This window comes from Cydia splendana, chromosome 12 (assembly GCF_910591565.1).
Source record: "Cydia splendana chromosome 12, ilCydSple1.2, whole genome shotgun sequence".
Lineage (NCBI taxonomy): Eukaryota > Metazoa > Arthropoda > Insecta > Lepidoptera > Tortricidae > Cydia > Cydia splendana.
The window spans coordinates 20795832-20820478 of record NC_085971.1 but is presented as its reverse complement, the minus strand read 5'-3'; the positions used below and the strand labels follow the sequence as shown (position 1 = coordinate 20820478).

At 36.4% G+C, this 24647-nt stretch overlaps 2 protein-coding genes across 3 annotated transcripts in view; one reads left to right on the top strand and one right to left on the bottom strand.

Moving 5' to 3' along the window:
• Positions 1 to 1630: 1630 nt before the first annotated feature.
• LOC134795633 (sperm-associated antigen 7) lies at positions 1631 to 4854 on the bottom strand. Its single transcript, XM_063767532.1, has 3 exons — positions 4593 to 4854; positions 4406 to 4516; positions 1631 to 4178 (listed from the first exon to the last, which is right to left on the bottom strand). The coding sequence occupies exon 3, from the start codon at positions 3843 to 3845 to the stop codon at positions 3147 to 3149; it is 699 nt and encodes a 232-aa protein (XP_063623602.1). The 5' UTR covers positions 3846 to 4178; positions 4406 to 4516; positions 4593 to 4854; the 3' UTR covers positions 1631 to 3146.
• A 362-nt stretch (positions 4855 to 5216) lies between these two features.
• Positions 5217 to 24647, top strand: part of LOC134795678 (lysophosphatidylcholine acyltransferase) — a 60288-nt gene continuing 40857 nt past the window's right edge. Inside the window, exons 1-3 of one of the 2 annotated variants that reach the window (XM_063767608.1) lie at positions 5219 to 5686; positions 10085 to 10230; positions 21003 to 21229. In XM_063767608.1, the coding sequence (XP_063623678.1) occupies positions 5570 to 5686; positions 10085 to 10230; positions 21003 to 21229 (490 nt within the window). In that variant the 5' untranslated portion in view covers positions 5219 to 5569. Of the gene's footprint in view, positions 5687 to 10084; positions 10231 to 21002; positions 21230 to 24647 lie in introns of both variants that reach the window. The other variant, XM_063767609.1, reaches the window with a different exon arrangement.

The window sequence follows — 24647 nt, the reverse complement described above, 5'->3', positions numbered from 1 at the left end:
CGGAATACGGGTGTTTTTGTCATCAAATGAGTGTTGCAGATACGAGGTTGAGTAATATAGCGGCGATATACTTGAATGTTCATGTTAAATAATATATGTTATTTCAGAATGTCATTATGAGAGCGTAAGGGCCACCACACACTAGCGTCTTTCGTGCGTCGTCGTCGTCGTCTTGCCAGCGCCGCGCAACGTCGACGCAACTTTTGCCAGCGCCTGCACAGCGTTCTTGCACAGACGCGGGCGCTGACAAGACGCCGACGTTCGAGACGTTGCGTCGTCGCTGCGTGGACGCTGGCGCTCGATAAACGCTGCTGCCGTCGCGCCGAAGTTGCGTCGCCGTTGCGCGGGCGCTGGCAATACGACGAAAGAGTGTGTGGTGGCCCTAACTTGAATTGTATGGTGGCGGCTATAGTACGGGAAGTAGTGTCATAAGGTGCAAATTTTGGTATCGGATGAATTCACTTAGCACAGATGTAATATACGTAAAACTAAGCTAATTGAGCCCGGTAGACATCCGCCACCCCCTGGCAGGTAGGCAGGGGAGGCAGTCAAAGTAATTTGTAATGGATTCAAGCTTTCAACTCCTTTTTAACCCCGTTAGAGGATAAATTTTTAAAATCGCTGAAATGACTTTTCTTGTATTTCAATAATATATCTTTTAACGAAGTTTGAAATTCCTAGCTTAAAATAAAACATGAACCCCATACAAACTTTCATCCCCTTTAAAACCCCCTTAGGGGTTGAATTTTTCAAAATCGCTTCTTATCTCTTGTACACATTATAAATGTAACCTGGTGTGCAAATTTCAACTTTCTAGCATTTGTAGTTTCGGCTGATAATAGTAATAGTTGAATAAAAAAAATAGCAAACCGATTTTGATTTGAGTGTCAATTATTTTATTTTTTTCTATTAAACTGTACATTAAATGTCTCAAATATGAATTCCTCATTATCTGGAAATTATACCAAACTCGAGATGGTAGGTAAATAGAAGCCGATAGAAGGCGTGTAACTTTGGATGCCCCCCTGCCTACCCACCAGGGGGTGGCGGATGGCTACCGGGCTGGACTGGCTTAGCTTTACGTATAGTTCATCTGTGCCAAGTGAATTCATCCGATACCAAAATTTGCACGTCCCATGCATTGGGTGACACTACTAGGATCGTGTGCCTCATAAAGGACGACATTATTGTCAAAAGAATAACTAACTAATAATTATATTGTGGCTATTTACAAATTATATCCAGTCTTATTTTATAGGCACATGGAAAAATAACTCCTTATAGCATTCAGAATCGGTTAAAGCGATACCACATGTTACATAACAATACCGTGATCGGTTAAAGCGATACCACATGTTACATAACAATACCGCGATCGGTTAAAGCGATACCAAATGTTACATAACAATACCGCGATCGGTTAAAGCAGGGCTCTCCAAACCCCGGCCGGCGGGCCAAATCCGGCCCGCGAAGCGTTCCAATCCGGCCCGCCGACAGCGGTCCAATCCGGCCCGCGGGAGCCAGGCTCCAAGTGTTTAGCCCAAACAGCAGCAACCCCAGATACACCCACCCCCCCTCGGCGCCGACGGCGCGAAAATTCTGAGGCGCAATATGGCCCTCAGGTAAAAAAGTTTGGAGACCCCTGGGTTAAAGCGATACCACATGTTACATAACAATACCGCGATCGGTTAAAGGGATACCACATGTTACATAACAATACCGCGCAGAAAGAAATTACATCGAACATAATTTCAAATGGCAGTGTTATTTATTTAATTTACATTTAAATAAACAATGAATAATGTAAATTATTATTCTATAAAGTTGGTTGGTAAATGAAAAAAAAAATCCTTGTTACATTAGTAATGTAGAAAGAAAAAATATCATTGTATTCAATAATATATGTCTTATAACTTGTAGGTACATACTTTACGGTCACCTTTCTTTACGATGCCATTCGGTCGTTTTCAGAAAAAAAGTACAACCTTAACAACTTATAAAAGAAAAGAAAAAAGGTTACTTCTACAAAAAAGTCATTGATTGTAATAAAATCCAAGATAAAAACATGCCCCCTAATTTGACAGCTGAACCAGATGGCGCTGTACTGTGCGATATGTTTTGTGGTCACTGAATTGTGAAACGTCTACTTTTGACAACCAGAGTCACCGCAATTTACGAAGCCGTAGAGCGCCATCTACATTCACATCTTACACAATAAAATGGGTCTTTGCTTTTCGCCAGAATCGGGAGTATTATGTTTTGTATAAAGAAAACATACTCCTGTCTCCGTTCAAAATGCACACAAAGAAAAAAACTAAGTCACAATTTCGTTTTGCAAATTAAAATTAAGTATTATAAAATACTTTTTCTGAAAATTAGTAAAAGACACCTACATTTTTTCTGAAAAAATATTTGTTATATGGACAATAATTATTTATAAGTTATCTAATGTCTATCTACTCACTTATAATTGCTTCTAATACTAGTAGTATTGGATAGGTAGTTCTGTCACAATGAGCACCAAGCTCTAGATATGGTTGTTGCTAATAGCTTCCTATATTATTAGCATTTGCCACAGCCTTACGGTTATTTTTAAAGTATAATTTTGTATTTATCTCTATGCGCGTAATTATATTCGGCCATTGCCACTGTGCGAGTGGGAGAGAGAGACAGGAACAGGTGGGAAAATGTACGTAATTCTTCGTGCTTATTCCTAACCTTGATTTTTTTTACACAGCTACCAGTTGTAATAAGGCCTAGCAGTTGGGAATAACCCTTTAAAATTACTGTCATATTCTCAGTGACATGAGACCTTAGGGTAGCATCAATTATAAGTGTTGTTTTCCAGCAAAAGGTCTTTGGGCTATCATAACCTATGTCATAAGAATGGATCAATTCTCACTATTCAAAGGAATCTAAAGAAATTGACACTAGACCTATCATCATTAAGGCCAACCAGACAGTATAAAGATCAAATGTACGTGTTTAAGTGAAAGATGTAATGACTATACAGTTGTCTCGTAGAGTACAATGAGATAGAAAGAGAAAAAACAATGCACACAACTATTCTAAGAGGCATGGTCCAAAAGTTGCTTAAATTTTGCATATTTTGGATTTAGTTTAATTTCTAAAATCAGACAGAAGAATTAAGTTTGATTTTCATTTGCCTCGGCCTCTGCCTTTCTCATTTTCTTAGCCTTAATATCTGCCATAGTCTGTTCTATAGAGCGCTGATCCTTTTTATTCTCACTCGGAACTTCTCCATAACTTTTATTCATATTTGTCTTTTGAGCGGCTCCTAAAGCTGCATTTTCACCGATTAAATGAGCATACTTTTGTTTGTAAAATGTACCGCTAAGTTCCTCTGTGCCACGCTTGCGCTTTCTATTTTTTTCTTCCTCTGACTCTAAAGCTGCGAGTTTTTGTCTATTAACACGTTCTTTAGCCATTTCAGCTGCTTTATGTTCATCCCAAATGCCACCCGCTCTACGTACCGTCAACTCGTCTTCAGATGGAGGGCGTTCTTTGGTATAAACTACTGAATATCTATCAATTCCATCTTGCCCAAATGAAAATACTTGGAGGCCGGCAATTTCAGAGACATCTCTAATTATTGCTCTACATGTTTGATCCATCGGTTCAAATGCTAAGTGTGGTTTGGACCCGTCTTTAACAAACTCACTTATTTTATCTTCAACTCTCTTTCTAAATCTATTTAACATGTTTTTTTCCTCCTTCTGCTTGCGCTCAAGAGCCTCTTTCTGCTTTTTGGCAGCATTTTTCTGTGCTTCACTTGCTGAAGGTGGCTTTTGCATGGAGTTCAAGATTGAACCTAGTAAATCCATGTTTAAATTTGATTTTCAGCGCAAAATGATGTATAAGCTATGATTTCTGGTATGCGTCTGCTCCACTCACTAGAAACTTTAAAATTTTCAACTAAAGAATCTGATTTCAAGCCTTTAAATGTAAGAACACTTATAGAGGTTTCTATCTGAGCACAAACTTGACTTCCAAAGGTCAGTGCGTCATCTGCAAAGTCAAGAAGTTGCTGCAACGGAGGCTGAAGAGGGGATCCCTTGATAAGTTTACTCTGTTCTGTATAATCTAATTCTTCACAACTCTGATGGAAGACTTTGTGTTTGTTGCACAGTTTATCAAATAAATCTTCTATGGTGCACCTAAAAAGAAAATAAACAAAAATTAACCAGTCATGTATTGTGAAAATTAATTGTTTACAAGCATCACTGATTATGTAGTTTTAGCCTAAGGAACTTTGTAGTGTTGTCAAAAAGCCAAGACTATGAGAAACATACAAACATAATAATTTATGAAATTTGTAACCTAAAAAGTGTAATAATCCATTGACAACTTATTCAATCGGGGACAAGAAATGTAACGTACTTACAAATTGCCTTTAAGTTCATGTATTTCCTCTGATATAAGGTTATGTAAAGCCGCGCACAATTTGCCCTGCAGACCATCGAATTCTTCCAATGGCGTCTGGGTCACCTCGGCACTGAAAATGGAATCTAATAAGTAACATACCCAGTCATAAATATGCAATACAATACATTTACATAAAAACAACTCACTCTCTAATGTTTTTACACCGATAAATCAGCTTATTAATAGTAACTGCGCACTTTTGGCAATCTTTCAAACACGTTTTAGAAACGTTATGGAATTCCTCAAAGAACGAAAAGAAGTCAATGATCTGCTTTTGTATATTCATTTCCATGGTACGGATAATACATTTTCAGTGTTAGCTCGATTGTTTTTACTGTAACTTATTGTCTTTTAGATGCAAAACAATATTAAAACAAGACAAAATAATATACGCACACACACAAGCACGGCACGGTGACTGATTGACCCGTTTACGAAGAATGTTTTTATGCAACGCAAACATTTTTAGAATTTGAAAAATTCAAGCTGCTTTTATTGGATTATTCAATACAAACATTGGATTATTTAATAACAAATGATATAAATTTGCTTGTCAAGTTAAAAATAATTACAAATATTCAGAATGGAATAAATCAAAATAAATGTGTTTATTTACACGTGTAGCTATTTTTGTAAACATTGATGACAGCTAGTGCTGTGGCTGTGCCAAACCATGCATGAAAAAACCGGTACTGTCTGTTGACACATCATGCGATAGTAGCGCCCCCTGCTACCTTGTTGTCGGTGTGATTCTAGGGGACTGGAAAGGAAATAATTTTCGCTTTTGTTCGGTAATAGTCGTTTTTGTTCGGCTACAGGTCGATTGCGGTCTGGATAGTACTGTCAAAATTTTAACCAATGACGAAGCCGCCTGTTCATGACTCTTATTGGTTGAATCTCAACTAAGTACATGACAACATTGACAACCAGTCTTAGCTTACTTTCGATGGGGAATGTACGTTCGCATTTAACGCAAATAATTTCGATGAAAACAAGTAATCTAAAAAATAAGAGTAGGATCGTGTAAAGATATTATTCGGTTCATATGTGAAAGATGAGTGTAAATAGTGCGATTTGATTGATTTCCTAGTATTAGGAAATTTGTGCTCCTTGTTTAGTGAAAATGAATGGCAAAATGCATAGTGAAACCGGCGCTTTCTCATCTGACGGCATGCGCGCCGAAATATTGAACCCTTTTGTGCATAAATTGGAATTAAGTAACACATATGATAAAATAAAGGTATGAAAATTATAGAAAATTCACGTAATGAGTAGGTGCAAACGTTTGATTGTAAACATTTTCAGGAGTCACTTAACGCTAAAGCGCAGACTCGAAGTTTTGATTTATCATACAAGAGATTTTTTTTTAAGAAAAATAATTTAGTACACTGTTAGAGTTAGAACAAGAAAAGTCTGCAGCGATATTGATATCCCACGCAGTGCAAGTGTTATCTTAAACGTCAAACTTCTATGAAATTATGACGTATAAATAACACTTGCACTGCGTGGGCTATCAAAATCGCTGCAGGCTTTTCTTGGTCTAATCCTAGACGTACAAGCATAAAATGGTATCAGCATTATTTTCGATCTATCTTATATTTTGTTTCTATAATTTGTATAATTAGCCGTAATTTGCATATTATATACCTATGTATGCCTTTAATAATTGATAAATATGCAAAACAACGTCACGGTATGATTGAAGAAGCGATTGCCAAATAAGTATAACAAAACATACTGTTCTATCAGGATAACCTTGAATTCTATTTGAATGGAATACTAATTCAATTTGTAATGAATCATAGCTATTGTTGACAACACACACTATCCCAATTAATCTCTGATAAACTCCAATTTTACCACATAAAAATAACAACTTCTATAATTTTTGCAACTTCTGTTTGAATGAACAGCGACGTAATAAGAGTTAGCCCAAGAAAAGTCTGCAGCGATTTTGATAGCCCACGCAGTGCAAGTGTTATTTTAAACGCCAATCTTCTATGAAATTACGACGTATAAATAACACTTGTACTGCGTAGTAGATATGAGCGCCGATAGGCATTTAGCCGGCGGCGGCGCGCCGGTCAAAATCGGTCGGCGGCGTGGCCTTGAAACACCTTTGATTAATGAAAAAAGAATTCAAACCAAAATTTTACCGAATTTACACTTTTTGCTGTAAGAAAGTTATAAAATAAGTGCATTTTTCAATTGCAAGCAAAATTTATTGAATAAAGGTACGAAAAAAGTTTTATATAGTATAAACGGTATCGAGCGGCATCAGAGGCGGTCTTAATCTTGGCGAGGCCCTGGCCGGAAGATCTTTGCGAGGCCCTTATCTATTGTGCTAAGTAAAAAGTAGCGGATTGACTGTATCAGGGAAACATCTGGTCGACTGTCCAAAGAACCGAAGTGAGGAAAATCAAGCTCCGTTATTAACCAATATCGACCCAACAAACAAGTTTATGTCAAAAAGTGAGGCCCAAGGCCGAGTTCCACCTAACACCGAAGACCAGATTCCGACGCCTTCCCATCCGAGGCCAGAGGCTGAGCTGCAGGTAAGCATACAGCTTAGAATCGAACGCCAACTGTGAGCTTGGCTGACGGCCGAATGCGCGGAGTGCCGATTACGGCGCGCTTCTGTGCGAGGCCGAAGGCCAAGCTGCAAGAGGGCAGAGCTTGGAATTGGTCCAGTGTAAGCAAGACCGAAGGCCGATAAAGACCGTGGCCATAGTGTTAAAGACCTCTGGGGCTCTCCTGTAGGTGCATTCGTGCGAGGCCAAAGGCCGTGCTGCAGTGGAGCTAAGATTGGAGAAGAACCAAGCATTTTAAAAGCGAGGCCAAATTTTACGCTCCAAACAGGGCCGAAAACTTGGAGGTTCAGATAGCGGCATACTTCTATGCGAGCGATGCGAGGCCAAAGATTGGTCTGCGAGAGAGCAAAGCTTGAAATTTGAACAATGGCCAAGCTTAAAATGAGACCTGATTCCGTTTCCGATGCCTTCCGTGCAAAGCCAACGGCCGGACCTTTGGGCGTGAAAACGCTTAATATCTGAAATTAACCCCCTTTTACACCTTTTTAAGACATTTAAACCATGCTTGCAATAATTGAATTCGCGGTGAATGACGGATGAGCTAGCCAGCTGGCAAAATTAGTCATTTCGTTGCTCTAACACTAGTAGCGCGGTTACCAGACAGAAAAGTTTGAATTTACCATCGATATTTTAGAATTATATGGACCTAAAATACCTTTTGAATGTCTATAAGCTATTCAGACTGGCGCCGTTAAAGATCTAAACTAGATAAAATATATATTATCTGATTCTGAAAGTAGTAGCATCTAACAAGGTCACGCCGATGCCACGCCGATAGCGCAGCGTCGGCGGCGGCGGCGCGTAAATTTTGTCGGCGGCGGCGGCGCGCCGGCGCGGCGCTCATATCTACTGCGTAGGCTATCAAAATCGCTGCAGACTTTCCTTGGTCTAACTCTATCTAGTTATTCTTAGAGATAACCTTTCATTTCAGCCTTGGAAAAACACAATTTATATAATCACTACAATTTACCTAGCTCGAAAGCCACTATAAAGTACTTGCACAAACAGTTATATTACTCTAACGCGGAGAGAAAGTTGTTCCGTGCGTACGATTCTTTCCATCACAGCCGCCAAACATCGCATTCACAACGTATCGACAATGTTAGGGAAGGTCGTTGAGGCATCTAAACTTGGACAGTCGCCATCAGATCTATCGGAGCGGCCAAGGTGTTTACAAATATCTAAACACAGCCTCTTTTATCAAGACGTAGTGCATTATCAAATATTTTTGAGCACTCTGGACGCTCCGATATGTCTGATGTGGACTGGACAGCATAATATGTCGCAACCAAGCCCCAAAGATAGCATAAGCCTGTGGCTTATTCGTTTAGTGTCGATTAAAGTGTAATTTCCAGGAAATGTAAGGTTTCCTCAGAAGAGTTTATGCTTGACTGGGCTGCTCGATCGATGTCATTCTAGCTTCTAGTGACGAGATTATTTGCTTCGCTACCTGTGTCCTATTTTATAAAGCTACAAGTTACAATTTACAAGCGGAAGTCTCTTTCTAACCCTATGTGTTAGAACGAGACTTCCGCTTGTAAATTGTAACTTGTAGCTTTATAAAATAGGCCACTGGATTAAAAGGCTAAAGAGTCGTTGTATACTCGTAGTAAGTCAATGAATACATATAATCTGTTCGAAATACCTCGTACGATTGTCAGATTTCTAAAGCCCCATTATACTAAACTAGGTCTACTCAAGGTATTATTTAAACTAAAGAGGTCTACATTTGTATCTTACAATACGACAACATCCCCATATTCTTTTTCATTCTTTTTAAATGCTGTGTTGTGTGTAGGTATCACTATATTTTTACAAGTAGGCATGATAAGTAGGCTAGGAATTTGGTTTCACACTAAAAGCAAATACAAAAACTCGTTTGTAAAATCAACCGTCCGCTTTAGTGAGCATGACATATAAAATTAGGCACTTATTTGACGAAAACCTAGATACGCTCGGCTCGATGCATGCATTATGAATAGGTACTATTGAATACCGTTGTAGGCCACAGTATTTGACAGTTAGACATTTCGAAAATAAGTAATGATAATGGTATGATCTTATAAAAATATCTAGTTAACCATTTGTATCTAACTGCTGTTAATTAATCTGTAGTAGGTAAGCAGATAAATAACATGCATTTAAGACGAAACAGGAGCTGTGTTTTAAATATTTTAGGTAAATATACCCGTCTCGCTAACGGAAGCGGCACCTAAAAGTAGTGCGATAAGGACAAGGCGAAAAATCCTGCGTAAAAATCTCAAAAATCGAGGTTTCGTACTCCTCTGTTTCCTCCTCCAAAACTTAACCAATCGTAACCAAATTTGGAAATCTAAATAATTATGAAATTATCTGTGTCGGACCGTTTTGCCTTTTTGGCTAATTGATATCAGTTTTGAATGCCACGCCTCTTATTGCGGCATAGTCAATTAGGCCATTTTGGCCATTTTTGAAGGGCTCTAGCGCCTTAAAAAACAAAAATATCAAAAAAAGCAAAACGGTCCGACACAGATATTGACAATATTAATCTGTGTTGAAAAAAACATTGCTCTAGCTTCAAAAACCACGGAGGAAAACGAGGAGTACGTTTGTATGGAGAAATGACCACTCCCGTTGGCTCTTAAGTCAAAACTATTTTTCCCTTGCCTATTTTTAAGGTCCATTAGTCAAGTATGTGTTGAAAAATTATTTAATTTCTAACTAATGGGCTTAACAGCTAGAAAAATTGTGGTGCTATTAATTTAGCATGTCAGATGAAAATTCCTAAAAATCACTCTCTTTATTTGAATTCTTGGACTCTTCCCTTGTTAGAGTTAGACCAAAAAAAACGGCAGCGATTTTGATAGCCCACGCAGTGCAACTGTTATTTATACGTCATCATTTCATTGAAGTTTGACGTTTAAAATAACATTTGCACTGCGTGAGCTATCAAAATCGCTGCAGACTTTTCTTGGTCTAACTTTATCAATTTTTATATGCTTAACCTGCTAAATTGATGGAAACTATTCTGCAGTAAACAGTAATAACACAATTTCCCGTTGTTCCAGACGGCGATATTTACAGTGATACTGCTGCCTTTCCGTGTGATCGTCATTTGTTACCTAATAGTGACCGCCTGGTTCCTCGCGTGCATCGGACTTTATGGCCTTAGTGAGGAAGATCTGAGACGGAAACCTATGGCAGGATGGAGAAGGTATTATAACACGTAAATTAAGCGTTATCTAACAAGCGGGCCGGAAGGTGGCCGCTCTTTAATCTAGTGTGAATTCTGAGAAAGTAATGCAGGTTGTTTTTGCCAAGAAGCTACGTTACGTTACAATATTTCCTTGCCAAGACGCGATTATGATTTATATGAATATGTATAGGTAGGTATTGTTAAAAAAATGTCTGGATCTCATCTCATCTTTCAACAAAAAATGGATAATTAACAGGAATCGGGTGTAATAACCATAAAGCGTACCTATATCTCCATGTGTAATTTTCATTCGTAATTCTTTTTTTGCGGAAGTATTCATTATCCAAAGCAAGAAGGTTATGAACATAATTTCGTCTTCTTTTTGCCGCCAATTAAGTCACGGTACTCTCAATCTCCATGCGTTCATTTTAAACGTCGATGATAAAGATGATTGCTACTTTAGCAAACGTTCTTGACTTTAATGTCGCGGTGTTGTTTCACTGGAAGAATGCAATTTGGAAACGCCTCAAGGTACTGTTAACAAAAAGTTTGTCACACCATGAAGGTTGTCTGGCTTACTTAATTGCAATTTAGTTTTTGCTGTTTAATTAGGTTCTAGGTATGTATCTTGAATGATCCATAATTATTTTTAATAAGACAACTAAATCGAATACAATACGAGCATCGGATAATTACAAAATAAACGTAAATATCTACGTATAATAAATATATAATTGCTTAATTGGCGTTAACATCGTAAACGTCAACGGAAAATGCTCAAGCAATAGCTGAACATTTGACTATGGCGCCGAAAAAATAGTTTTTATGTAAGTACCTAAGTAATTGCGTGTGATGATAGATAGGCTCTTCACTCGATTCGTTAAATACGAGATTAAAGAATAGTTAATGGTTTACGTCCTGAACGTGGTTTTCGGACCGATTAGATAAGCTAAACTTAAGTATTACAATAGTATGTATAGTGGTCAAAGAAAGTGACCTACACTTATTATGAATTCATGTTTAAAAAAGTGTAGTTACCTATAATACCTATACTACATACTTACAATTGAATAATATTTAATTTATTAACGGATTTTAATAGACTAAGCTTTAAAATAGTGAATAGAATCAGACGTTACTTTGCGGAAATCCATATTAATATTTATTAATATTTTCGTTTTAATTTTTAGACTAAGCTTTGTAAACGTTAAAAGGAAGTTCTCAATTCAAAAACATTAACCGTTAGCATAAAAAAATATTAAAGTCAAACATTTACATTGTCTCCTATCCTATGGGCCGTAAAAGTATATAACTAGAGAAATGGTTTCGTTTGATTCCGCAGAAATCCGTAATTTTCGGAAAATACCGGATTTGTAAATCGGTACTGACGTACAACTCCATTGGCGGCAAATTCTAAAAATAACCTCAAAAATCGCTGTGTAACTGTTTAATTTTCGGAAAATACCGGTTTTGTAAATCGCTACTGACGTACAACGCCATTGGCGGCAAATTAAAAAAATAACCTCAAAAATCGCAGTGTAACTGTTTAATTTTCGGAAAATACCGGTTTTGTAAATCGCTACGATCGCTGACGTACAACGGCAATGGCGGCAATTTCGAAAAATAACCTCAAAAATGACAAAAATGTCAATGCTACTTGTTATTTTATTATTAACATACCTAAGAACATTAACATGTCCTAACATGATGCCTACATCCCATCATTACTCAAACGGGCCATGTGTTTTGGTCATTGCTCTTACAAAATTACGCTGTAAGTTCGCGGTCACTGATGTGGTTAGGCTTAACTGTAGTTTATATGGCGCGTGCAATCTTTGATAATTAGGTGCTGTGTGAAAAGCCATTTCATATTTCATAATGTATCTAGCTATCGTACCGTGTAGGCATACCTACTTTATAAGCGGAACGGTTGCTTGTAATAAAGTCATAAAGATACTTATTGTAAGCTTATTGCGTTTTTGCAATGCATTCAGTGAGATAATATTTATGTTGAGTTGAGAAATTCATGGTACTATGTACAATATGTACATATTGCTAATAATATCTCCAAATAAATAAGTACACATACCTAAGTTGACCTAAGTATAGGTATGGTCACTTCGTTATATCTCCAAATTTCATGTAATTGCAACATACATATATGTATAGGTACATAAATAGGTGGTTACGTAGTTAATTATAAAAGTAGGTATTATTTAAGAAGTAGAGGTAGGTATAGGCAGGTACATAATTAATTAGATAATTAGGATTATCTACCTAATTAATTATATATCACCCGTTGGATTTAATTAATTGTTACGAACTTACGTACTTCTATACCTACCTACTTGGTAATTTTGCTCATACATTACAAAGTTTCATCGGCAATCATAAAACAACACCGTGTTGGTTAAAATCTGACATCGATCTTGTAAAGTAATATAAAAATTCCGTATATAAGTGCTAAGTGAAATTTGCGGACAACACATTGTTTGATAACAACTGTCATCGGCTTTCTAAAAAACAGGCAGCACGCCGAGCCTTTGCTACAGGCATGCTACAGGTCACTCACTACTCAGTGTAGGTACCGTAGCCTTCGGCCGAAATATGATTATTATTTATTTATTTAGAAATTTAAATCAGGCAACAAGGCTCATATTACAAATACCTTACAGACTAACATACATTTGTGTATGTATTTTATAAACTTAAAAACTAAAAACTATTTAGGCGACAAAACGGCGTGGCTCCGTTGCATCGTCTGCTCTTGTGTTGTGTTATGCTGAAACCTGCCAAAACCGCAACCGAAACTTTGGCCGGATACTGCAGAGTTTTGACACGGCCGGAAGGTTCAGCAGTGGTTTGGTCGAAGCCGAATTTTCAGACGAAACACGATTTTTTGGCGAAATCGAACCGAAACTTCGCGGGGCGAGACTAATCAAACAATAAGGTATAAAGAAATGCCTACATTTATCAGAAACAAAGCGTGTGAAAGTTCGTAAGATATGGCGTCCAAACAGTTACACTATTGACCCACATATGAACTATTAACGAATTCAATTATCAAACCGTGAAACAAATCGTTTAATTATTTTACAGTTATAGGCATACGAACGTCTTTCAGGGTTCCGTAGTCAACTAGTAACCTTCATAGTTTCGCCTTGTCAGTCTGTCCGTCTGTCCATCCGAGCCTTTGCTCCGCGACCGTTACGTATGCATCGCATTACCTATAGAGCACTAGCTTCTGCTGGCGACTTTGTCTAAGTATAGGTATGGTCACTTCGTTATATCTCCAAATTTCATGTAATTGCAACATACATATATGTATAGGTACATAAATAGGTGGTTACGTAGTTAATTATAAAAGTAGGGTATTATTTAGCTTCTGCTGGCGACTTTGTCTGTGGAAAGCATTGACGTATTATATCTATACGTCAATGGTGGAAAGATGATGATTGATAAAAACTATTCTATTTAATGTCCTCCTTCTCTTTCCTCGGGCCTCAAACTATCTTAACTGCAAAATGCAAAAAAGAGGTAACAGACTTCTGTCTAGATAGAGTTATCTTCGAGCTTCTCTCTCTCTCTCTATCTCCTAGCAATCTAAAAGGATATATAACCACTATGTAACCAACCTACAAAATACACCAATAAAACATTTCCGGACAGTATCGTCGCGGTTTGCCATTTATATTATTATTACACAAAAAAATCTGAACAGAGTAAAGTAGCCACAAGAGGGTCAATGCGACTTTAATGTCCGGCAGAGACGTGTAAATGGTTAAGACTGTCAATCAAATAAAGTTGTTTTTCTTTTTCTTGTCCGGCTGTCCCGCTTGCACAGGGGCAATGCCCGCCGGAATCATGGGCGGTAGAGCAATATAACGCGCGTGAGATAGAGATAGGAAATAGAGAGTCAATGTACAAAACTGTTCGTGCTTAGTGTACTTATTTTTAGGGTTCCGTACTTCAAAAGGAAAAAACGGAACCCTTATAGGATCACTCGTGCGTCTGTCTGTCTGTCTGTCCGTCTGTCACAGCCTATTTTCTCGGAAACTACTGGACCAATTAAGTTGAAATTTGGTACACATATGTAAATTAGTGACCCAAAGATGGCCATGTTTTTTTTATAATTTTAAAATACATAGGTTTGATATTATTTAAGAAAATATCCAAAAAATGACCATTCCCCCCCCCCTTTATCTCCGAAAATACTGGATCTAAAATTTTGAAAAAAAATACACATAATAGTTCTTTACCTATAGATGGCAGGAAAACCTATTAGAAATGTGTAGTCAAGCGTGTGTCGGACTTATGTACGGAACCCTAGAAACGCGAGTCCGACTCGCACTTGGCCGGTTTTTTTTTAGTAATTGTTGTGGTGTAGATAAATTAGATAACGTGCCTATTCGAGAGCCCAGTGGCTCGTGTTTTAAAGGGGTTATACACAGTCAGTCAGGTCCTTCTTTAGTCGCTGCAACTATCATCTGCAAAGGTGCTGTGGCCAATGATGATGATGATGACACAGTCAGAAGAACAAAATAAACAGGCAGGTACAGGTAAAGCAAAAGTATTGGAGCCTAATTTCAGAACACCTGTGTAAATTTCATTCGATAGCGTGACGAGCGTTCGCGTTTGCGTTTATGTCTATTTTTGTATGGGATTTTGAACAGCGCGCCAAGCGGGATGTTTCGGAAACTCTAAAATCCCATACAAAATGACACTTAACGCAAATGCGTCACGTCACGCTATCGAATGGAATTTACACTAGGGAGGGGGGGGGGGTACTGGATCAGACTTAACGCCCTGAAGTAATGTTTGATATTATCCAAATTATGGGTATTTTTGTTTTTCTTATCAATGTCCGTAACTTTCAAGTAGGTACAATAACAAAAATTGCGTACCTATGTTTGTATATGTCCCTATGGGTGTAAATGCTTTAAACGTTGTAATTATAGTTAATATATCATTCGAATTAACCTCCATCTAAAATAACTTTTTATTAAAATATTAATATTTATTTATTTATAACAGAATTCTAAACAGCTATAAACGATATATTTATTTTTTTAAACAGCAATATAAAGTCAATTACAGGAACTCGCAGAATATACCGGGAATATTTCCCTTTTCGCTAATGTGACGCTATCTCATTACAAAAATAATTTCTACCATCCGGAACGTAGTATGGAGACTGACAGTTTATCTTATTTACTGGTCTTTTCTATCTGATTTCCACAACTCCAGTCCTTGTACCGTTACTCTGTTGTTTACACGTGCCAATTGTTGTAGGACAGGGATTTAGAAAACATATGTAGCCGCGCGTTACATATTGCGCGCTTTATATGAGCTTTAACACGAGTTCCAATGAAGAAGACTAGTTTTACTATAGGATAGGTATGTATGTGTAAGAATGCACCTATCTACAATATTTTGATTCGATAGATGAAAAGTTTAAAAGGAAGGCTAACACGAAATTATTGCTTTTATATTAAAATTTTATCAATTTTAATTCAGGGAAAATGCCATGGAAAAATTTACAAAGAAAACATACTATTGTACCTATCTACAATATCATAATTTTTCGAAATGACTTACTTATCAATTTTAAAATTAGGTACATAGGTAAAAGTAGGTACTATTTTGCAACGAATAGTTTCTTAATGCAACTTGTATTCATGTATTGTATTACTCCAATTTTCACAATTTAAACCCAAAAGTGGAATTTATCATATCTGCCACTTCATTAACAGAGAAAGTGGCCAAGAACCTTTAAATCTGGTGCGCCTGTCACTTTTCGATCGATAATTACTTAAGTGCATTGAAATGCAGTGCAAGTAAAAGTCAATTAAAGAAGAAAATGTCTCAGTCGTATGTATTATTCATTACTAATTATGGTTGTATATACATAAATTGTAACTTTACTTAATGGATCGTCGATCGTGATATTATCGTTTAGAAAAAGAAATCTTTAGAAATAAATTAATACTGTGATATTATTAAAAAATGCATTTAAATTGATTTAAAATTGCATCACAATTATGTAGGTCCTACCTAACCTAGTCGTTACATTGTAAAATCGATTTATTAGCATTTTCTCTTTAGCTTTATGTTTAGGTATTGCAGTCTAAAATGATTCATAATGTAGATAACAATAAGGTGCTTTGGGGTAATTTAGAAAATCACTAACATCTAGAGCGTTAGACCAAGCTAAGTTGGCAGCGATTTTGATAGCCCAGAATGTGCCAGTGTTATTGAAACGACAAAATTTCATACGCTACTACAAAGCTTACGAAGAAAATGCTTCTAGTTTAAGTACTGGATATTTGTAATTTTTACTAAATTAACCCGTTTTCGGACTTATTCCAATCCATCTTACCTTCTTGAAATTATAGACATAAGAAAGAGAGGCTAATTATTGTTGATCAAGACTATATTTGTGTTTTAAATTGACATTTGGAAATAATTCACCATAACGGACGCTTTCACATTTTAATGAGGTGTGAATGACAGGTGGAGATTACTGTAGGTACTCATAATGGATTTGGACGGGATAATAACATAGTAGTCGAGTTTTTAACGCATGTTTTGGACATGCCTATAAATGTTATATTACACGCAAGATCGTGTGTTAGAATAAACAGTTATTAATTAAAATTATTGAAGACAAAAAACCCATTTGAAGTTTGCGGGAGATTGACCCCTGATGTGTTGAAATGTTTTATTTTAAGCTATTGAGTGCCTACGTAAGACTTTGGGTTCTGTTACACCTTATGTGCTTAAATTATATGTACTAACCTTTTTCAATATCCAATCGTTTCTCTCTTTCAATGTCCATACTATGTCTATGACATTTTAAAACCATAAATAACCTATTATAATTACGTGAATGATCTATCTTACTATCTATTTCAAGACCTAATTTACGGATGAATACCTACCTACTTGATTATCTTTATATATTGAGTAGAGAGAGCGATTTCACTCAGTTTGATTAAAAACAGAAATGTTATACAAAACTTAGTTCATATTGATGGTAAATATTATGCTGTTTTCCAATTAAGGGTCAAAATAACAAACCAGACTTGCGTAATAAAATTAAGAAAGTATTTCGTAACACGCGCAACCATCGAAAACGACTCGTATTCAAGTAAATGATGCTATCGCGATCGTTTTATCTGGTGAGGTATATCTTTAACGTTCGGCGCATCAAAGCTCGTGCCATTTTTAAACTGTTTTATGTACGCCATTGGGAGGTATTTTTAAACTTCCGGCATGAGTGCTTTCATGAAGACTTGTAAATAAGTAGCCTTGTATTTGAAGCCGTAATAACCCAAATACCTGTCATTCCAATTGTAATCCACTGTGATAAATTATCACTGATAAGGATACCTAAAGCAAATCTATCCATTTCAACACACAAGTTATTGAGGATGGATCCTTTTCGCTGTTACTAAACGTCGTTTCGTCTTACTAAACGTAGTTACGTTTAGTCATAGTTACAATAAAAATCGATGTAAGACAATAATACTTGAAAATAAAACTGAAGATGAAAAATGAATAATTAATGCATTTGTTTTTTTTTTATTATTATTCAAATAAGTTACACAGTATTACAATGTTAGGTACTACTGAAGGCACTGGAAAACTACAAATCAAATGAAAACCAAAGAGTAGTAGGTATAATATATGAAAACACAAAGAAACAAAATACTTATGGCGTTATTCATAAACGCGTTACTGGCCTGAATTAGCTATGAATCGTTTGTCTTTATCTGTCATTTTGACTTATGTATTTGTAAGAAAGGAATAAAACATAATTTAACTAAATCAGGTCCGTAGAGTTTTATAAGGGGGTTAGACAATACAACAAAAACAGTATTTCGTCACATGTCACGCTTCAATTCATGATTTTAACCGCTCTTACAGTTGTATTGTATGGAACGAATGTCCCTTCGGTCGTATACAGGCTTTTCTAAATTAGGAACGTGTGTATGAGACCTTGTATGGCCACAAAGCTATTTGTGACAACAATAGCCTCTCACAATCGTGCGACATCTTGTCAAACGATGCTCTATGAGTATACCACACGAGTGTAATAAATTGCATTACATGGTAAAAGCGGTTTGTTGTATGAATGGGTAATTAATGTACTTACATTTAAGCAAAACTGTAAAAGCTTCAAATCACGAAAACATATGTAATTTTCTTTTAACCACACCAGCTCGGAAAGGCTTACTTTGCACTTCAAAAACTGATAGCAAAGTTGCATTTTATTCACATGTGAGGCAAAGTAATTAAATGTAAATTTTGAGTTGTTTTCTTATGTTTGCTGGTAGAATTGACTTTTAAATGATGATTGTGGATGATAAATATTTGATAACATTCATTTCACCTCGTGCTTTGAAACCCTCGCAACGCTCAAGATTCCATTTTTCGAACCACTCGCTACGCTCGTGGTTCAATTTTGAAATCTTTCGCTTGCTCGGGTATCAATATTAGCACGAGCGGTTAAACAACAACTTTGCTCCCTTGTAAAACAATAGTACATTTCGATGCTAGTGCGGAAGGTATGTCATTACTTCACGAGTACCTACCGAGATATCTCAAGCAAGACTCGGTACTCGTGAAGAATGACATTTCCGCACGTGTATCGAACGACGTTTTTAATACAGTTGCGAAAAAATAAGAAAAACAACAAGTACCTAAGGAATTCTAAACTTACTTATTTTTAGATTTTTCAGGTAAAGCACTCTCATTTGCAATTGCACCCTTCTCACAAATGTCTGGCGGTGGTAAATCAATTTCAAACTCTGATTCACTCATTTTATAAGCAACTTTTTGAAAACTTAAGATTGGAAAACAAAGTCTTCGATCTTTCGCAGTGAACATTTTTGAACATTATGAAGAGGTGTTTTTTTTTTAGCTTTTATTCGACTATTGAACCCACTTCAATGAAAGTTTTTTTTTCAAATGCATGTTCTATAAGTCATAAACAATTGTAAACATAAAACATTCTATTATTATTACCTAAGTATCGTTATTTACGATTATTTGTGTATCGTATAATTATAAAAACAATATCGAATGTTGCCTTCGCTTAAGAAAGACGCCTCTTCCTTGACAGACGTTTGGCAGCTATTCCGTTCCGTTCAGACAACTTACCTATTAAGAACGGAATTTTCAATATTCAATATTAAAAAATAAACGTGTTATAAATATGAAATATGTATATTTTTCGTATTCTTACATTAACAGTAGGTTTTTATGTTGATTACGACGTTTAAAGGAAACTAATATTAACACTCATCAATAAGTAGTCGTGAATTGGAACAAGTATAAATTAAAAAAAATTGAACAGCACTATTTCGCGATAACCAACTTTCCGCACGCTAAACAGCTACGTAAAGCAACTGTTTAGCGACTACTTATATTAGCAACTGTATTAAAAATAACTATTTAATTTCAATTGGGTATGGGTATTTTCCTCTACTTAAAATAATTTATTTCACACCGTGCACGAAATAAAGCACCAGATGATTATTAGAAAAACATATATAGCAGTTATTATTAAACACAATTTCTATTTAATAAAGCGGATAAAAATATAAAAAGTAGGTGAGTTGACCGTGTCGTCACTATAAGTACTCGTTTTCATATAAATTCCATATTGGCAAATCGTTTTGACAGTTCTAAAAAAGAAGCTTTGACTAGTAGGAATGTACCCAATTACATATACCTACGAGTATACAGAGCTCAGTTGGCCATTTCGTTATCTGCCTATTTAGCGGTCTTTTATGTTTGAGCGATAGAGAGGCTGATAAAAAAGTCTATTCAGATATAAAATTTAAAACATTAGCGTTTTGAACACATATTACAAATACACGTAACTATATTGGGTCTATCGCGAATTTATTTTGTTACCTTTATTTCCATCGTTTCGGTGCAGGTTACACCGGTACCTTCGCTATTAAGGTTAGATGCAGACCCAGTTGGGCCGAAGAGGCCGCTTTCCCTTTACGATAGCTATTATTTCTTAACCTCTAGTATTAATTTCAACGTGTTATAAATCAATAGATTTAGTAGCTGGAGTAGATAGCGAGGGCTCTGGGATGATACCGACTTTCCAATTTCCATCGATCGAGGTCGGCCATCATGGCCATCGATGCACTGTACTTTGATTGTGGAACGCTCATCACGAGAAACAAGACAAGTATGTGTTAATTATCATGAAAACATGGTGCTTTTAAGAGTTACGCTAGCTAGCTTTGCACTTGAGCGGCATTTAAAACGACCGGTCTGGCCTAGCGGGTAGTGACCCTGCCTGCGAAGATGGTCCTGGGTTCAAATCCCGGTAAGGGCATTTATTTGTGTGATGAGCACAGATATTTGTTCCTGAGGCATGGATGTTTTATATGTATTTAAGTATTTTTATATTATATATATATCGTTGTCTGAGTACCCACAACACAAGCCTTCTTGAGCTTACCGTGGGACTTAGTCAATTTGTGTAAGAATGTCCCTATAATATAAAAAAAAAAGTTGTACTGAAAGGCAATTGGTTACTGATTTGTTATATACCGTTTTTCCGTCAAGGCGAATTCTCAGTTTATTCAAGGTAGTTCAGTTGAGTATCAGTAAAATGTCGTGAATGAAGGACGTATTTGAATTAATGTTACATTGTATGTGGATACAGAGCCAAGTTTCAGACCATAAAAAAGTATATTTTCTCCTACAAACTTTTGCGTAGTTATCAAATATCGGGATCCTAAACTCACTTAACTTTTCAGCAAGCTCCGCTTTTCCATCCTCTCCCTGATGCGCCTGGTGGTGGTGATCGCCGGTTTCCACCGTGTCAAGATCCTGGGCGCCAAGCACGCGCCCAGCGACCACCGCGAGGCGCCCGTGGTCGTGATGGCGCCACATTCGAGCTTCTTTGACGCCATCGCTATCGTGTGTCTTGGCGCGCCGAGCGTGGTCGCTAAAGCGGATACCGCACGGCTGCCGTTCATTGGACGTATGTTGTAGTTGTTGTTGTGTTTGTTTTGTTTTGCCTGGCTTGTGTGCTTTTATTTTCTTTTATGGCATCCAATTTGATCGAATATACGGTCAAAATATAAGATTAGAAGCACAAAATCTAAGAGAACATCAGAGACACCCCGTGGTCGTGATGGCGCCATATTCCAGCTTCTTTGACGTTATCATTATCGTGGGTCTTGGCGTGCCGAGCGTGGTTGCTAAGCAGACGGCGGCGCGCCTGTGTACATATATTGTAGTGTTGTTGTTCGCCTGGTTTGTGTGCCTTTGTTGTTGAGTCGTGCCTTTTTGAAATCCATCTTGACCATATGAGTATACCGAGTTAAAATAGACACCACTCGCCTGAAGTTCTTGGACGTACGCCATGTCGTTGTTGTTGGTTTTGTTTTGCCTTCGGTTTGTGTTTTTTTATTTATGACATCTAACTATACCGATTGCACGGTTTATTAGACATGTTGTAGTGCTTTTTTGTTTAGCCTGGCTTCTGTGATTTTCTTTTAGATACATGATTGTTTGAGATCTAACATGACCAAATTGGTAACGGAGTTCCCTATATTCTGGCAGATACAGCACGGCTGTTGTCATTGGAGTCATAGTTTTCCTGTTGTTATTGTTGTTTTGCCTGGCCTGCTTTTATTTATGACATGTACCTGTTATGACAACGTAATTTTTGTAGTGATCTTAGATCACACCTCATACTTATAGATAACATCTTTTATTGAACTTAAGTGGACAACCTCCGCAAAAAAAACGTACCTAATTCAACTTCTTATCGTGCTTTCATCTATATCTCTCGCGCTGTAGTGAATCGGTATTTGATTAGAGGCAGATGAGTTATTAGGTATTAGTTTCGAAAGAGATACTCATTTCTGATCTGAAATTACTTAGATAGTAGTAATTATTAGTACCAAATAGCAAGACAGAAGATAAGGGTTGTAATCTTTTTAGTTCATACAAGATATTTATACGCGCCTGTACCAACCGTAAAAATTACACCGTTTATTGGTAATATCGCTTCGCTTTTGTCTAATTGAAGCATGTATTCGTATATGCTTTTGTGTTTTTTATTATTATTATTTTTTGTTTCGCTTTCATAAAATCCTAAACCAAATGTAAATGGAAATAATTTAGGTATGTTTATTAGGTATAAAATGGTACAATCCTACATGTGATAATCACACAGTAGACTAATCGTAGGTGGTACCTCACTGTATTTTACCCAATTATATTTAAAATAATATTAATCAGCATGCATTTTTCCCTGTAGGCAGCTCATTATTGAAAGTTATCACTTGTTATACCTACTTCCGTAGGGAAAACCTACATAAATTTAGTCTGATTGCTATTTTTGAGAAATTAAATTACATACCGTAAAACGGGGTGAGTAGGTTTCGCGGGGAGAGGTGGGTTATGAATGGGGAGAGAATGTTTGAGAGGGGGATGAGAAGGGATTTTAAGGCTACTGCTACAAAAATAATGTATCCCAATTTAAAATGGAGCTATAGTAATACGCATAATAAAAAAAAATCGATCCAACAATCTTCCAAAATCACCTTTGTATGAAAACCACTACGGGGTGAGGTGGGTTTTCCTCTTTATCGTGAAAGTTATGAAATGGAACTACCCAAAATAAAATAAAAACTAAAATACAAACGTCCGGAACACTTATATAATATATTATATAATACACCATTCAGTTTTCATATGTAAAAATAAAATGTTAGGGGTCATCCATTAATTACGTCACACGTTTAGGGGGAGGGAGGGGGTCAAGAAAATGTGACATATTGTGACATGGGGGAGGGGGGAGACACAAACTTTGTGACGTCACTTTAACTTCATCAGTAACCGAAATTTTTTTTTTAATTATTTTATTCGCTGTACATTTAAATAACAAGTTTTTAAAACGATAATCGTTTTTATTCTTTTAATTTTCTTTCCTAAGCAGTTTTGGGTTATAAAATTACTAATATTTATATCGTCAAAAATATTTTGATAAAATATTAATAATACTTAGGTACTTACTTAATTCGATTTGGCGATTTCGTAGAAAAAATGTGACGTCACACTAGGGGGGAGGGGTTTGCCAAATGTGACCAAATGTGACAAGGGGGGGGAGGGGTCAAAAAGCCTAGAAATTCGTGTGACGTAATTAATGGATGACCCCTTATCGAGGTTTGAATTTCAGTTTTGACCTTACTCACCCCATTTTACGGTACTTACTATTTCCTTAAATCTTACAGCAAATTAAATTATACCTAGTCTAAATGAAATGTTAAAAGCCTTAAATATTAAAATTATAAACGTCATATTTTCATCCAAATTTGACATATAAACGATGCCATTCCCAAACTTCGCCATGCAAAGTTAGTTAGCTTGAGCTGACTCTTCAAAATTGTGTCAAATATTTTAGCACACTTCGTAGTGCATGAAACCGTAGTGCAGGTGGTTATTATACGGCCAAGCAATTTAATTTCAGTACCATTTCGGTCCTTGTCATACGACAGTATTATGAGGTCTTTAGCGACTTTCATGTTGATTGCCACTGTGAAAAGTACGAAATGGTTTGGAAATTCAATTATTTGTACTGTACCTAAGCATGCTGGTTAGTTTCCGAGTCTCGTTCCAATATTTGAATTAACCGCACAAATATTGTGAAATGCCGATGTTGTGTCAATCCACTCCTGCGCCGGTCTGTTTGCGCATGTCTCCAGCTCTGACAAGATTTGAGAGAAAGTGAATCTTCAATTGAAGTGAATAGTGGTAATGGCATAAACCATTCAATTCTAGTATAATAATTTTGTGGTAATTTAAAGTCGAGTAAAGGACTACAAACATAGACTATGAAATATAAAATAATGTTTAATATATTTGTATGTTGTATGTTATCTGTGGCTCGTTGACAAGTGACATCGCAAATTTTTCATCTCTGAGAAATTAATAAGAAATTCGTGGAAAAGTGAAAGTTTAAACAGAAATCGTACGAAAATCTAAAAACTGGACTCACATTTCATAAAATTATATCCGAAATTTAATATTAAAACTGTTGTCCGCGCTAAAAACACCAAAGTGACAACTTAACCTCAAAATCGAAACGGGTCAATTTCACCAAACGAGCATTTTTGTCTAATTCCCATGGAATTTTGAAATACCAACATTACACAAAAAAAAATATGCTGATAATTTGATAAAAAATATAATAAACTTTAATTTTCTTATTGGGTAAAAATATTCATAAAACTATAAAAGTTATTTCAATTTAAAATTTTGGTCAGGGCACGGGAATTAGTGTGTCCATGGGAATTAGATTTTACTAGCACGGAAATTAGAACATGGCCCAGGAATTGTTTTCTTAACTTATTTTGGTAGTTAAAACTATTATTTATGTATATTTTAAT

What these genes read in the sequence shown, in the direction of transcription:
- LOC134795633 (XM_063767532.1), bottom strand. Translation starts at nt 3,845, where the DNA reads ATGGATTTACTAGGTTCAATCTTGAACTCCATGCAAAAGCCACCTTCA.